Below are 14,666 nucleotides of genomic sequence, written 5' to 3' on the forward strand. Positions count from 1 at the left end.
AACAGGCAACTAGACAGGGCATACATACATTTTACTTGTTCCAAATGTAATTATATTATTTAAATACTTGAAAGGATCCATGATCTCATTGACAATGTATATTTATATCCTCCAAAACATCTATCTATCCTGTGTAACTCTCAGCCCTGTCCTTCCATAAATGTATCACAGCAGATCTATCTAATGTGCCAGCAAACTTCATGTTCTCTTGACAGTTAAAAGATAACCAAGAGCATAAACCCATCCATCAGTTATCCCTTACTCCTTCCATGTGAGCAGGTCATTTTTTTTTGGTCAAACATTTCTTTTTTTAAAAGTATGATTAATGCCTTTTGCCCTTACATCACAGTCATTTCTTAAGATACCCCTCTCTTCCTTTCCTAACCAACAATATTTCTCTTGTGACAAAGATTTTGAAAGAAAAAATAGTTTGGCAAAACCAACAAACACATTATTAGTCATAGACTTTTTTCAATTACATCAGGTACAACAGACTATTTCCTTCTGCATAATTCTGTTTGGAATGTGTCACAGCCTACTCGCACCTACCACATATGCCTCTCCATTGCCCTTTGGGTGATGCTCAGTTTAAATTCTTCATGGATTAGAGTGTCCCATAACTCAATATGACTCTAATAACAACAAAAGAATATTGACATTAAGAAGATGGATCTTTGCTTCAGGGAGAAACTTGGGGTTATTAGAAAGAATTTGGTTGTTTCCCAATGTCAGTCCCCTCATTCTGTTCAATTTGGGCTCCAATTTAAAGAATGTCAGTAATATTTTCACATATATATTTATATGTATGTATATATACATATGTGAAAAGTTTATAATTTGTCTGTCCAAGTACATTATCAAAGTCCAAACAACATACAAATTAAATCCTAGGAAACTTTCCCTGACTCCTCATTTTTGAACTGTTGTTTTCTCTCACAGCTCTAAAGCTTGGTTTGTGTAACTGTGTGTGTGATCCACTCGATTTCTATTTTGTTTAATGGTCATGTACATGTCGCTTTCCTCTTTAAGACCAAAAATAAGGGCAAGAATCCTGTTTTATTTCTCTTTGGATCACCGTCAGTGCCTAGGATGGCGTTTTGCACATACCTCTCAGGCAAACTGCTGATACCATACCTTGGCCAAGATGCTTTGCTCCAGAGATGGTCTGGGGGGGAGCAGTGTTCACTTCCTCCTTTCTGTGGTCCTGAAATCATTATCCTCACACCTCATGCTCCTAAAATAGTCCTATGAGGCTGAAAGGCAAGGTGGAAGCACCTGGGAGAGGGTGAGGAAACAGGTTCATTGACCAAAGGAGGTCAGAGGAGGAAAAGAAGCAGGGAAACAAGCATTTATCAAGCATTTACCATGTGCCAGACACTGTGCCAAGTGCTTTCCCAATATTATCTCATTTGATCCTCACAACAACCCTGGGAAGTAGGTATGATTTTCTTCATTTTATAGTTGAGGAAACTGAGGCAGAGAGAATTTGTTACTTGCTCAGGTTCTCACAGCTAGTGTGTGTCTAAGGACAAAATAGAACCCAAGTATTCTTGACTCCAGGTCCAGTGTTTTATCCACTGCATCACCTGCGCTGCTCCCTCTGTCCCTCTAACTTTACCCACTTTAAGACTGTCTTTCCTGGGGGGTTTCCCTACTTTCTCCATAAAGCTTGCAAGGGTACCACCTACACTTTCTAAGAGATGGTCCCAAAACCCCTTAGGTGCCAGGATTCCTAGTTCTGTCTCTGATAGTAAAAATTTGTTGAATTTAGGGGTTCACAAAAGAGCAACCCACTCTTGTTTTGACATACCTTTCCTTTTTGCACTTGTACTACCACAAAAAGATTGATGTTTGTTTTAATGTCAAGTAATCATTTTCTAATATCTATTTCCACTATGTGCTTAAATTCTGGGCTATTGATGACTCACATGAAAATAAGCTCAATTATTACCCCAAAAACTAGCAACAAGTTTAATGTTATTAGCGCTCTGTTGATTATTATTTCCTTTTTTATCATAAAAGTATTTTATTTTCCAGTTACATGTAGAGATAGTTTTCAACATTTGTTTTTATAAGATTTCTAGTTCCAAATTTTTCTCCCTCTCTTCCCTCCCCTCTCCCCAAAACAGCAAGCAATCAGAACAAAAGGGAAAAACCTCAAAAAAAGGGGAAAAATAGAAACAGTATGGTTCAATCTGCATCCAGATTCCACAGTTCTTTTTTCTGGATGTGGAGAGCATTTTCCATCATGAGTCCTATCTTGGATCATTGTATTGCTGAGAAGAGTTAAGTCTATCACAGTTAATCATCACACAGTGTTGCTGATATCATGTACAGTGTTCTCCTGGTTCTGCTCATTTCACTCAGCATCAGTTCACGTAAGTCCTTCCAGATTTCTCTGAAATCCACTTGCTCATCATTTCTTACAGCACAATAGTATTCCATTACATTCATATACCGAGACTTGTTTAGCCATTCCCCAGTTGATGGGCGTTCCCTCAATTTCCAATTCTTTGCCAGCACAAAAAGAACAGGTATAAATTTGATTATTATTTTTTGGTTGGGGCAATGAGGGTTAAGTGATTTACCCAGGTTCACACAGCTAGTAAGTGTCAAGTATCTGAGGCTGGATTTGAACTCAGGTCTTCCTGAATCCAGAGCCAGTGCTTTATCTACTTCACCACCTAGCTGCCCCAATTACTATTTCTTAAAGAAGAACGTAATGTTTTCAAAAGAAACAGGGTAGCAGTAAGTGTCAAGGAGATATACTCCTTTATGGGATAGTTACACTGTATTCTAAGAAGCTATATATTTGGAGGGGCAACTAGGTGGCACAATGGATAAAGCACTGGCCCTGGATTCGAGAGGGCCTGAATTCAAATCCAGCATCAGACACTTGACACTTACTAGCTGTGTGACCCTGGGCAAGTCACTTAACCCTCATTGCCTTGAAAAAAAAAAGAAAAAGAAAAAAAAGAAGTTATATATTTGTAAAGAAATCCATAAAGCCAAGAAAAACTCAATGGCAAAGAATTCGAATGAGGAAATAAAAGTGATATTTTTATGGAAATATAGAACAGACTTTACAATTTGATGAGAGATATGGACAATGCAGATGCCAACTATCAGGATATATGCAGGATGAGCCATTCTGTTTTAAAAAAAAATACTGCAAGTGATAGAGAAAACAGAAATTATTCCATGGCCATGGTCTAGAAAACTGAAATAGACAAAGAAAAAGTGGCTTAAGAGAAATCAAGTTCTGCATAAAAAGATGGAAGGAGAAGCACATACATAATGATTGATAATGAAACGAACCATAAGAATACTGGCAAAAAATAATCAAAGGCCATGAATATGTAAGACTTTTTGTGAAATCATAGTGGCTTACTATTGCCTCCAGGGTAAAAGAGAAACTCTTCTGTTTAGCTTTTAAAACACTTCCCAACCTGGCCTTACTCTCTCTCCAGTATCATTTGACGGTACCCCAGCTACCCTAACCCGACAAGCTGGCTTTCTGTTTTCTCACAGGACACTATTTCCTATCTCCTTCCCTTTACATTAACAGATCTCTGAGACTGGAATGTACTTGTTTCTTACCTCTACCTCAGGACCTTCCTCTCTTTCCCTTAAAATGCAGCTCAAGTCGGGGGCAGCTAGGTGGCGCAGTGGATAAAGCACAGGTCCTGGATTCAAGAGGACCTGAGTTCAAATCTGACCTCAGACACTTGACACTTAGTAGCTGTGTGACCCTGGGCAAGTCACTTAACCACAATTGCCTCACCAAAACAAAACACAAAAAAAAACAAAAAAAAACAAAAAAATAAAAAAATGCTGCTCAAGTGGGGCAGCTTGGTGACACAGTGGATAGAGTACCAGCCCTGGAGTCAGGAGTACCTGAGTTCAAATTCGGCCTCAGACACTCACTTACTAGCTGTGTGACCCTGGGCAAGTCACTTAACCACAATTGCCTCACCAAAACAAAACACACAAAAAAAACAAAAAAATTAAAAAATAAAATAAAAAAATGCTGCTCAAGTGGGGCAGCTTGGTGACACAGTGGATAGAGCACCAGCCCTGGAGTCAGGAGTACCTGAGTTCAAATTCGGCCTCAGACACTTAACACTTACTAGCTGTGTGACCCTGGGCAAGTCACTTAACCCCAATTGCCTCACTTAAAAAAAAAAAAAAGTACTGGAAGTTTCAGTTGACAACTCACTCAATATGAACCAACAGTATACCACTCCTTAAAAAATTGTTGGAAGAGTTACAGAAAGACAAGAACACTAATGAGCTGTTGGTGGAGCTGTGAATTTGTCCAGCCATTTTGGAAAGCAATTTGGAATTATAGTAAGTGACTAAAATGTCCACAGCACCCTTTGAACCCAGATATCCCACTCCTAAATAGATATTGCCCCCCTCATACACATAGAAAGGTCAAAGATAGAAAGGATACTATAATACCAAAATATTTATAGTAGCATTTTTGTAGTTTCAAAGAAATAGAAGCAAAGTAGATATCTATCAAATGGGAAATGGATAAACAAATTGGAGCATATCCATGTGGTAGAATATTATTATGAGGTAAGCAACTATTAATATACTGGGCAACATGGGGATGCCAGCCCATGATCCCAGCTGAGGATGCTACTATCTTTTGAACTTGGGAATTTTGTACTACTCCTCACTATCTGGTACTAATATAATGATCCTCATGCCTATTCCCACTTCCGAAGCAAGGGAGACCACCATTACCTAAGGAGGTGTGAACTGGCACATATTGGAAAAAAGAACAGGTGAAAGTTTCAGGCCAATCTGCACTTCTAGTCTGGGTGAGACAGAAAGACATAGACAGACAGAGGGAGGGCTGGAAGGAGAGAGGGAGGGAGGAAGGAAGGAAAAATGTAGGGAAGCATGGCAAGACAAAAACATGCAAAGTGAAGTAAACAGAAACAGGAAAACATTATACATATTGACTACAATGATATAAATGAGAACAAAAACACTGAAACTGAATGTTAATGTTATATAATCATAATGATCAATTTTGGCCACAAGCTTCCCCACTCCCCCCCCCCCTTCTTAGGTGGGAAACTATGAAAGTAGAATACATTGTATATTTCTGGATTTTATATATGTGCCTGTGATGTTGAACTGGTTTTTTAAAATTCTTTGTTATATAGCAGCAGGGTTGATCAAGGAATTGGATCCTTGATCAATTCAGTTCCCCCAGCTCACATGATTAAAGTATTGAATTCACAGGTAACAAAGCCAATGAAATGTTTCAGACTTGGTTGTATTCACACCCTGTAAAGGGTGAAACCTTGACTAGTTCACACTCTGAGTTGCTTATTCACAGATAGCCTTAAAGGGCCAGAGATAGTCAATTCACAGCTTGTAAAGGAAGTATATAAAAAACCGAAAACTTTATAATTCATTGCTCCCAGATCAGTAACACCTCCAATTGTCTTTTAAAAGCAAATGAGGGGGCAGCTAGATGGTGCAGTGGTTAAAGCACCGGCCCTGGATTCAGGAATTATTGAGTTCAAATCCAGCCTTAGACACTTGACACTTCCTAGCTGTGTGACCCTGGGCAAGTCACTTAACCCCCATTGCCTGCAAAAAAAAAAAAAAAAAAGCAAATGAGCCAGCTCTGCAGACATACTCACTAAGGGAATTAGTTATCCCTGATAGTTGAGAAGAGAGCTAGCTATTAAGGAAGAACTCTGCCCATGAAATTGCTTATATTTTCCCTTGTGCCTCTTGGGAGGGAAAAGGGAGCAAGCGAGAGAGAGAGAGAGAGAGAGAGAGAGAGAGAGAGAGAGAGAGAGAGAGAGGGAGAGGGAGAGGGAGAGGGAGAGGGAGAGGGAGAGGGAGAGGGAGAGGGAGAGGGAGAGGGAGAGGGAGAGGGAGAGGGAGAGGGAGAGGGAGAGGGAGAGGGAGAGGGAGAGGGAGAGGGAGAGGGAGAGGGAGAGGGAGAAGGAGAGGGAGAGGGAGAGGGAGAGGGAGAGGGAGAGGGAGAGGGAGAGGGAGAGGGAGAGGGAGAGCGAGAGCGAGAGCGAGAGCGAGAGCGAGAGCGAGAAAGAAAGGGGAACCTGGGTAGGAAAGATTTCCCCTCTTTTCCCCACTCTCATCAGCCATGGCACCTTTCAGTGGGGACCAAAAGGAGATGCTGCTCCTAAGACAGACTCAAGTCCAGGAGGTGTACCTGTGGAATACTGTGGGAAGCCCAGGAAAACAAATAGAGCAATGTCTCCAGAAAAGATACTGTGCCCATCAGGAAGCAGCTCGGACGTACCAAAAAAGATCTTTGGAGTCATAGGGTACTAGGGGTTCTAAGTCACGCTGGCTACTTGGATGCCCTCTGTGTACCTCTCTAATGTATGAACCCATTCTTGGCACTGACACTGTGTATATTTGTTTTAGGAGGGTAGACGCGAGGGTACCTTGAAACCTGGGGTAGTGATTCCCCAAGGACACTGTGAGTACTAGCTGGAGGTTAGTGGGGCAGTTAAGAAAAGGCATTATAATTATTAGAGTTGGGTTGCAGAGGAGAGGATGTATTAAAAAATGAAGGCGATGTAAGAACAAAAGACATCAGTAAAAGAGAAGAAAAATTATTAGCTTGAAGCACATGTCCTGATCCAGGGAAGTGTTGTCTGATGGATACTCACACTACATATGGAATACTGTCTTCTATTAGTGGCACCACATTTTAGAGGACTAACAAACTAGTGTGTCCAAAGGAGAGTAACCGGTATCATGAATGATTCGGAAACCATGCTACATAAATAACGAAAGAAGAAACTGTGATGAAGACTTAAAAGAAGCACGGTAGGTGTCTTCAGATATTTGAAAGCCTACTGAGGGCAGAACTAGAACCAGTGGATTCATGATGCAGTACAGTAGGGTAGATTTTTAGCTGGATGTAAGAAAGAACTTTTATTCTAATATTTTGAGTGATACAATAACAAAACTTTTATGAAATGAGGAACTAGTCTAGTCATCACTGAAAATGTTTAGGAAGAAGATGGAAGACCATGTCAGAGTTGTGGAAAGGATTTCTGAATTCAGGAAAAAAGTTAGACTAGATGATGGCAAAATTCCATTTCAAATAGAAGGTTCTCTGGCTACATCTTGTCAAGAGTGGAACTAATAATGATAACTCCCATATTAATTGTCTATGGAGTAGATTTTTACGTACTTTGCTTGTTGAATTGAATTGTTCTTCACAGAAACAGGAGCTTTCAATGTCTCTAAAGGGCCATATGTACCTTTTAACAATTCGTGAAGGGAGAAAAAAAGTGGTCCTAAATGTCGACTTCTTCATGTGAATTGGAGGAACTGTTAGCCTGATGTAATAGAAAGAACACTGGGCTGAAAATCAGGATTCTATTTGGCTGATTACACCAGCTTAAGAAAGCCTTGCTAGACCTGTTTCCTCATCTGTCAAGTGAAAGAACTGAACTACACAGTCTCTAAAGTCTCTTCTTCCAAGTCTAACATGGGGAAAGACTGTCACTCCCAGGTTTCCTCTACTCTAAATTCTCTTTTTATTGGGGTAATGATACAAGACTGGATAAACACTGCTAAAATGGTACCCAAAAATGAGGCTGGCGTTTTTGAGGAAAAGAAAAACTAGTAAAGAAATTTTCAACATTGGAACCACTTTTAATTTGGACAGGCATAGATACTTTTGTGTGAATAAGAAAATAGTCCATTAAAATTCATTTCATGGTGGGTGATTTAAAAACCAGTAATAAATCTGATGATCATATTTTAGAATTGTTCTGAAAAAATATATACAAAGATCCTTCATAAACAATACATTGGGAATGACTATAATGTGTTTTTCCTTTTAAGTTCAATAGATATTAAAGTGTCATTTCTTTTCCTGTTCAAAAATATTGATTTTAGTAGAAACACTGCAGTCAATAATTAAATGAATTATATACAGAATATATATAAATTCTATATACAGAAATATACATGCACATAGATGTGGTAGCTATTAAAATATACACCTCTTAATAACACCTAATGCATTTTTAATCATTGAATGAAAATTCTCTGGGTAATGCTCATTTTTTATGAATCCCTTAGAAAACTATTTTTCTGTTTCTAGAGGGCGTCCTGCAAAAGCAAACGCAGTTTCTTTTGTTCTTCCTTCTTGGGTAACACCCATCTCTTCTTTAGATACTGAATTTCAATGATCCCAGATGTTTTGGCCAGTGCCAGACCAAGGAATCTGTTTGTCTTTTCTGGATCACCCATGACTGTAGCAGTTATGAGCCTAAAATGAGAAAGCATTTATTTGCAGCCAGATCAATTATAAAGATACACACAACAGCCCTTGTTTGTCTTCTTTTCCATTTCCCCTCCAAACCAAGGAGCAAAAATGGATAATTAAAACAATAACAACAACAACGACAACAACAAGAACTTCTCTAGATTATGTTCAAACAAATAAGAATGAGTTTTCTATGGCCAGCAGCTCTCAGACCAATAGAGGGTATAAGCAATCACTAAATCAAGCGTTTATTGAGCCCCTGCTATGTGCTAGGCACTGTGTTAGGTGCTGGAGCTTTAAAAGATAAAAATGAAATGGTCCCTGGGGCAGCTAGGTGGCACAGTGGATAAAGCACTGGCCCTGGATTCAGGAGGACCTGAGTTTAAATCAGGCCTCAGACACTTGACACTTACTAGCTATGTGACCTTGGGCAAGTCACTTAACCCTCATTGCCCCCCCCCCCGCAAAAACGAAATGGCCCCTGACCTTCAAAGAGTTTACAGTCTATTGGAGAAAACAATATGTACATATGGATACATATAAAATAAATACAAGGTAATTTTGGGAGGACAGGAAAGGTATCACATGGCAAGTGGAGCCTGAGCTGAGTTTTGCAGGAAACGAGGGATACTAAGAGGTTCAGGTAAGGAAGGAGAACAGTCTAGGCCTGGGGACAGCCAGTGCAAAGAAAATGGGAGAGGAAATGGAATGTTCTGTGAGAGAAACAGCAAGAGGATGGGTTGACAGTATGAAGGCTGAGAAGGTAAGTTGGGGCTTGGTTGTGAAGGGCTTTGAAGTCAGAAGAATTTTTATTTGGGAGCCACTGTAGAATACTGAGTAGGAGTTACATGGTGAGACTTCTGGAAAATCAATTTGGCAGCAGGGCGAAAGATGGACTATACTGGGGAAAAGTTTGAGACAGAAAAACCAATTAGGAAGGGACCACGGTGACAAATACTACATTCTGTGGCTAGCCTGGAAGGAGTTAAGATACTAGGTCCAGAGATCTTCAGGGATTTCCAGGCTTCTGAGAAATGGGAGCAACTTGGTTATAGTCCATTATAGAACCATCCCAGGAGCCTGAAGCCATTAATTTATCCATTTGATAATTTAGTCAAGTGTTTACTGAAGTGATCCTATGGAGGAGCTACAAAAAAATCCAGTCCCATGTCTCTAACTGTTTAATAGACATCTCCATCTGGTTGTTCTATTAGCACTTCAAATTTAACCTCTCCAAAATTAACATGTCCAATTAACATGTCCAAAACAGCAATTCAGCTCCACCTCCACCACCCCGCTCCCAACCACCATTCATCTCCTCCCCACTTCTACAGTTCTGCTGAGGGTACTACTGCCTTTCATAACACAGGAGGAAATACTGACTCTGGAATCAAAAAACCTGGGTCCAAATACCTACTATTACCAGTGACCTTGGGCAAGTCCTTCACTCTCTTTGTGCCTTGGTTTCCTCATCTCTAAAATGAAGGTCTAAATCTATGCTTCTTTGATCTTATGACTTTTAACCTCTTGTCCCCAGACACATATTATCCCATCACAGATGCTAAATACAATTGATTCCATTTCCACAGTAATTCTCTCATTCTCTCCATTTATACAACTACTACTCTGGTTCAGGGGTCATGATTTTTCACCTGGATTACTGTAAGGCTTCCTAATTAACTGATTTTCTTACTTCAAGTCTCTCCTCTTTCCAGCTCATCCTCTCTCATCCATCCAACTGCCAAAGTTATCATCCTGAGGTTAAGGTCTGACCAAATCATTCCTCTCCTCAAATATACTCAGTGGCTCCCTGTTGCCTCTAAGATTAAATACAATCTCCTTAACCTGGCATTTAGTGCTCCCCATAATCTAATCTGTCTAACTTTATTACACATTGTTCCCCTTCACACAATGTTTTTTCTCTGTCTCCAAATCATGCCTGCCACAGGGCCCTGTACTGGGTCCTCTTTTCCCTTGATATTCCTTTGTTTGGTGATCTCATCAGCTTCTTTGGATTGAGTTATCATGTCTATGATCATTTCAAACCTACTTATCCAACCCTAACCTCTCTGCTGACCTTCTGTCTCAAATTTCCAACTGCTTAGGGAACATTCTTGAAGTGCATGTTCTCTAGATGTCTTAAACTCAACATGTTCAAAACTAAACTCATTATCTTTTTCCCCAAACAATTCTCCTTTTCCAAACTTCCTTATTACTTTGGAATTCACCACCATCAGCCCAGTGCCCCAGACTTTCAGTCTAGCTGTCATCCTCAATTCCTGTCTCTCATCCCCTTCCCCATATCCAATCTACTGCTAATGCTTGTCGACTTTGCCTTCATAACATCTCTGAAATAAACCCCCTTTGTCCCCTCTGATACTGTCAAGACCTTGGTATAGGCTTTTGTCTTCTCATGCCTGGATTATTGCAATAGCCTGCTAGCCAACCTGCCTGCCACAAGTCTCTTGCCCTTCCAGTTCATCCCACACTTAGCGGTCAAAGGGATTTTCCTAAAGCACAGGTCCAGTCAAGTGAACCTCTCTATGAATAAGCTTCAGCAGTTTCCTATTGCCTCTAGGTTCAAATATAAACTCCTCTACTTGGCATTCAATGCCCTTCATAACCCAGTCTTCCAGTCTTACACCTTATGACCCTCTCCTGCCAGATGCTCTTCAATCCAGTGACTCAAGGCACTTTTACTGATTATCCCTTACGTAGGGAATGCTCTCCTTCCTCATATGTGCTTCCTGGCGTTCCTGGTCTTCCTTAAGTCCCACATACTGTAGGAAGCCTTTCCCAATCCCTCTTTATTCTGCTGTGTTCCCTCTGATGATTATTTCCTATTTATCTTCTACGTGGCTTAGTTGTGCCTAGTCATTCGTATGTTGTCTCCCCCTATAGACTGGAAGCCCCTCAAAGATAGGGGCTGTCTTCTGTGTCCTTTGGCATCCCCAGCACTTAGCATAGTGCTCGGGGCTTAACAAATATTCATTGATGGAAGCAGCAAGGTGGCACAGCAGATAAGAGCATTGGGCCTGAAGTTAAGAAGACCTGAGTTCAAATGCAGCCTAAGACACTTACTAGGTATTTGACCTTAGTCAAATCACTTGACCTCTGTTTGTCTGTTTCCTTAACTGTAAAATGGGGTTAACAAGAAATAGATAATAAAAATACCTTCCGGGGCAGCTAAGTGGCACAGTGGCTAAAGCACCAGCCCTGGATTCAGGACAACCTGAGTTCAAATCCGGTCTCAGACACTTGACACTTATTAGCTGTGTGACCCTGAGCAAATCACTTAACCCTCACTGCCCCACAAAAAACAAAAACAAAAACAAAACAAAAAATAATACCTTCCTCACAGGGTTGTTGTGAGGATCAATGAGATAATATTTATAAAATATTTATCACAGTGCCTGGCACATGGCAGGCATTACACAAATGTTAACTATTGTTGTTGTTATTGTTCACTGATACTCTACATTCCTACCAAATTGGATCATTATCTGTTCCCCTCTATCTCCTGCCTCCATTCACAAGTATAAACTGTACTGGGCATGGATGCCCTTCATCACCTCCTCTTTTTCTCTACTTTATAGGATTATAGATTTGGAGCTGAAGGGATCTTGGAGATCAACTCCCCTGATTCTATACATTAGGAAGCATCTCAGGTAGTAAGTGGCAGGGCCCAGAATCGAACTGACATTCATCTGACTCCAAATTCAATCCCAACGTCTTTTCACCATACCTCGCACACAACCATGAAAAATTTACCTCAAATAAAAATAAGTGATAAGATTTAAAATTGGATAATGCAGTTTCACACAGACTGCGTCACTATAAAACAAAACATTTATAGATGTTTCATTACTCATTATGCAATGATGAACTCCATAAACTACAGACAGTTATTGCTTTATGTATATTTTCATGATGCCAACTGGTATTCTGTATTCCTTCATGTCAAAAGGCAGGTTTGCATATTAAAAAGAAAAATCATTTTTAAAGGAACAGATCCACCAACCCAGACAAAGTATTTGCTGTCACAGGAGCTACTTATATGAAAACTGGAAAAGTGCACGGGAAGGTGTGAAATCTCCAGACAGCTCTGACATCTCTCCTCCTTACTTCTAGCATTGTTAGAGAAAGGTGATCTGCTTTTCCTGGTCTAACCTGTCCAGGTATGGAAATAACACAACTATTTCTTTTATTCTTCTAGGTCCTAGAGATAAGAAAAGTCAACCAAAGGTAACTGACTTGCCCAAGATTAGCCTAAGCCAGAAATGAATTAGCTTAGAATGAACATGTCCTTCAAGATCCTGCCTTTTCCAGCTCTGTTGCAATCTCCTTGGTGAAGCTTTCCCAGTTGCGAGAGCTTTCTCCCTTCTTAACTTAGCATGTATTATCTTAAAGATGTATATGTCATATATTCCCATACGTGATGCCAGGGGGCAGAGGCAGTTTTGTTTCTGCATGTGTTATGGTGCCTTGAAAATATGAGATGCTAATAAAAACTTGCTGAACTGAACTGAGAAGGACAGACTCAGCCTCTGCCCTGAAGGAGCAATTATAATCTAGATGAAAACTATTCTCAGGCACTGAAGGATTAAATCATGACAGAGTGGAGAACTAAAATATTTATCCTATTGTGAAAGATATGGAATTCTCTCTTAACAAAAATCAGTCATCGTGACCAAAACCAAAACCAAGACAACATCAATAACTACTGACCCAAAGACTTGCTTTCCCGTCTATATAAAGTTTTTTATAAGACTAATCTACAAACAAAAAAAATTCCTGCTAATTTGTATCTCCAATTTTATAAATGCATTCTATGCCTGAATGATATACTGCCAAAAAATATATGTTTAGTTTTTACTGCTTGGTCTTTAATTTGGACAGGATCCCAGAAGTCATAATCAGGTAATACAAAAACTGAGAAGAGCTGGGGCACTAAGATGGAGTCCTTTCTCACTGATAGGTGATAGAGTTAAGGGAGGGAATGAAGAATCCACTTCTCCAGATGATGCATCGGGGACTAGAGTGGCAGGGAGAATGGAGTCCCCCTCTCTTCTGCAAGGTAGCAAGAAGAAGGGTGGAAGATTTCTTTTCTAGAAACAGCAAGATGGGAAGGGAGAGGTGAAAAATTGGCTTCCATGGTTGGAATCAAGTACATATTTTCTGATAGAAAAAAATGGAAACTTATCATGTAATTTGTTTTGGATAGCTGGGAACCTAGCCACTATCTATTATATTGTTTCTATAGGAAAATATAGTCTGATGTCCAAACAATTTACTTGTAAATAAACTTTTAGGAAATTTATAAACTGAGGAGTAAAAATGTCATGTCTCTGTGTACCTTATTCTGGATTTGAGTATTTATTTAGAAGTACAAATACAGTTTTCAACTTTTCAAATCTCTTTCTATTATTACTGAACATTTTAGGTGCCTTTAGACATTTTTCCTTTATTTTTTCTTTCCTTTATAAATTAAAAACCAAGCATGCTATTTTTAGCGGTATATCATTTAGTCATAAATTAAGTTTATGAAGTTGGCAAATACAAATGGGTAGGGAACACAAAGGGTTTATTCTTTTTTATTTATAGAATACCATAGATGGAGGGAAAAAAAGTCCTTGCATTTAATTGGAAACAATTAAACTATCATTACATCTCTAACCTCATTTTCTCATTCAGTACTTCATAATCCCTAGCAACATTTTTATGTCCTTTCTGAAACTATCATTTGTCCCCAAATGGCTCACCACAAATGGCAAAGGTCCTCCAGTTTGCTAAGTCTTGGAAGTCATCTGTCACATCTTAAATACGCCTCCTGCAAAGGCAGCAGATCTCTCCAGCATTCATGTCAATCAGTTCTACAAATAGCTACCTCAGTGCCCCTCAGCCAGGAATCAACAACTTCTACTACTGATCTTTCTGTCTTCTAACCCTTACCTGATGATCAGTATCACCACTTGTGGATCCAAGTCAACATTCCCTGGATACACAGAATTTTCTTCCTCTTCAGACATTGCCTATTCTACCCCTCCCTTTGTGGGAAAAGTCAATTCGTTCCAAGAGTCCAGGGATCCTGCTTGCCTTCTCTTTGTCCAATTTTCCCACCCATCAATCTGGTACAAGTCAGAATCTCCTCAGATTCTTTATCTTTTTTTGTTTTTACCTTGAATCCCTTTGTCCATTTTAGAAGAGAACCTTTTATTCTCCCTTCTCTTCCATAAAGAAGGCTAATGTGCAATTTGTGAATACACAGCAGTTACTCCATACTTGCTACAACTGAGATCCCTTGCTATTGTTGGTAGCTTGTTGCCAATTCATATGAAAAACTGTTTTGGAAACCTGCCTGCTCACCTCCCTAGAG

At 39.7% G+C, this 14,666-nt stretch overlaps 1 protein-coding gene across 1 annotated transcript in view; it reads right to left on the reverse strand.

Moving 5' to 3' along the window:
- Positions 1-7,647: 7,647 nt before the first annotated feature.
- The window catches only part of DYNC2I1 (dynein 2 intermediate chain 1), a 94,791-nt gene continuing 87,772 nt past the window's right edge, over positions 7,648-14,666 (reverse strand). Inside the window, 1 exon segment of the mRNA XM_043969350.1 lies at positions 7,648-8,293. Coding sequence (XP_043825285.1) covers positions 8,122-8,293 — 172 coding nt within the window. The 3' untranslated portion in view covers positions 7,648-8,121.

Source organism: Dromiciops gliroides, chromosome 5, assembly GCF_019393635.1.
Source record: "Dromiciops gliroides isolate mDroGli1 chromosome 5, mDroGli1.pri, whole genome shotgun sequence".
In the NCBI taxonomy this organism is placed as follows: domain Eukaryota; kingdom Metazoa; phylum Chordata; class Mammalia; order Microbiotheria; family Microbiotheriidae; genus Dromiciops; species Dromiciops gliroides.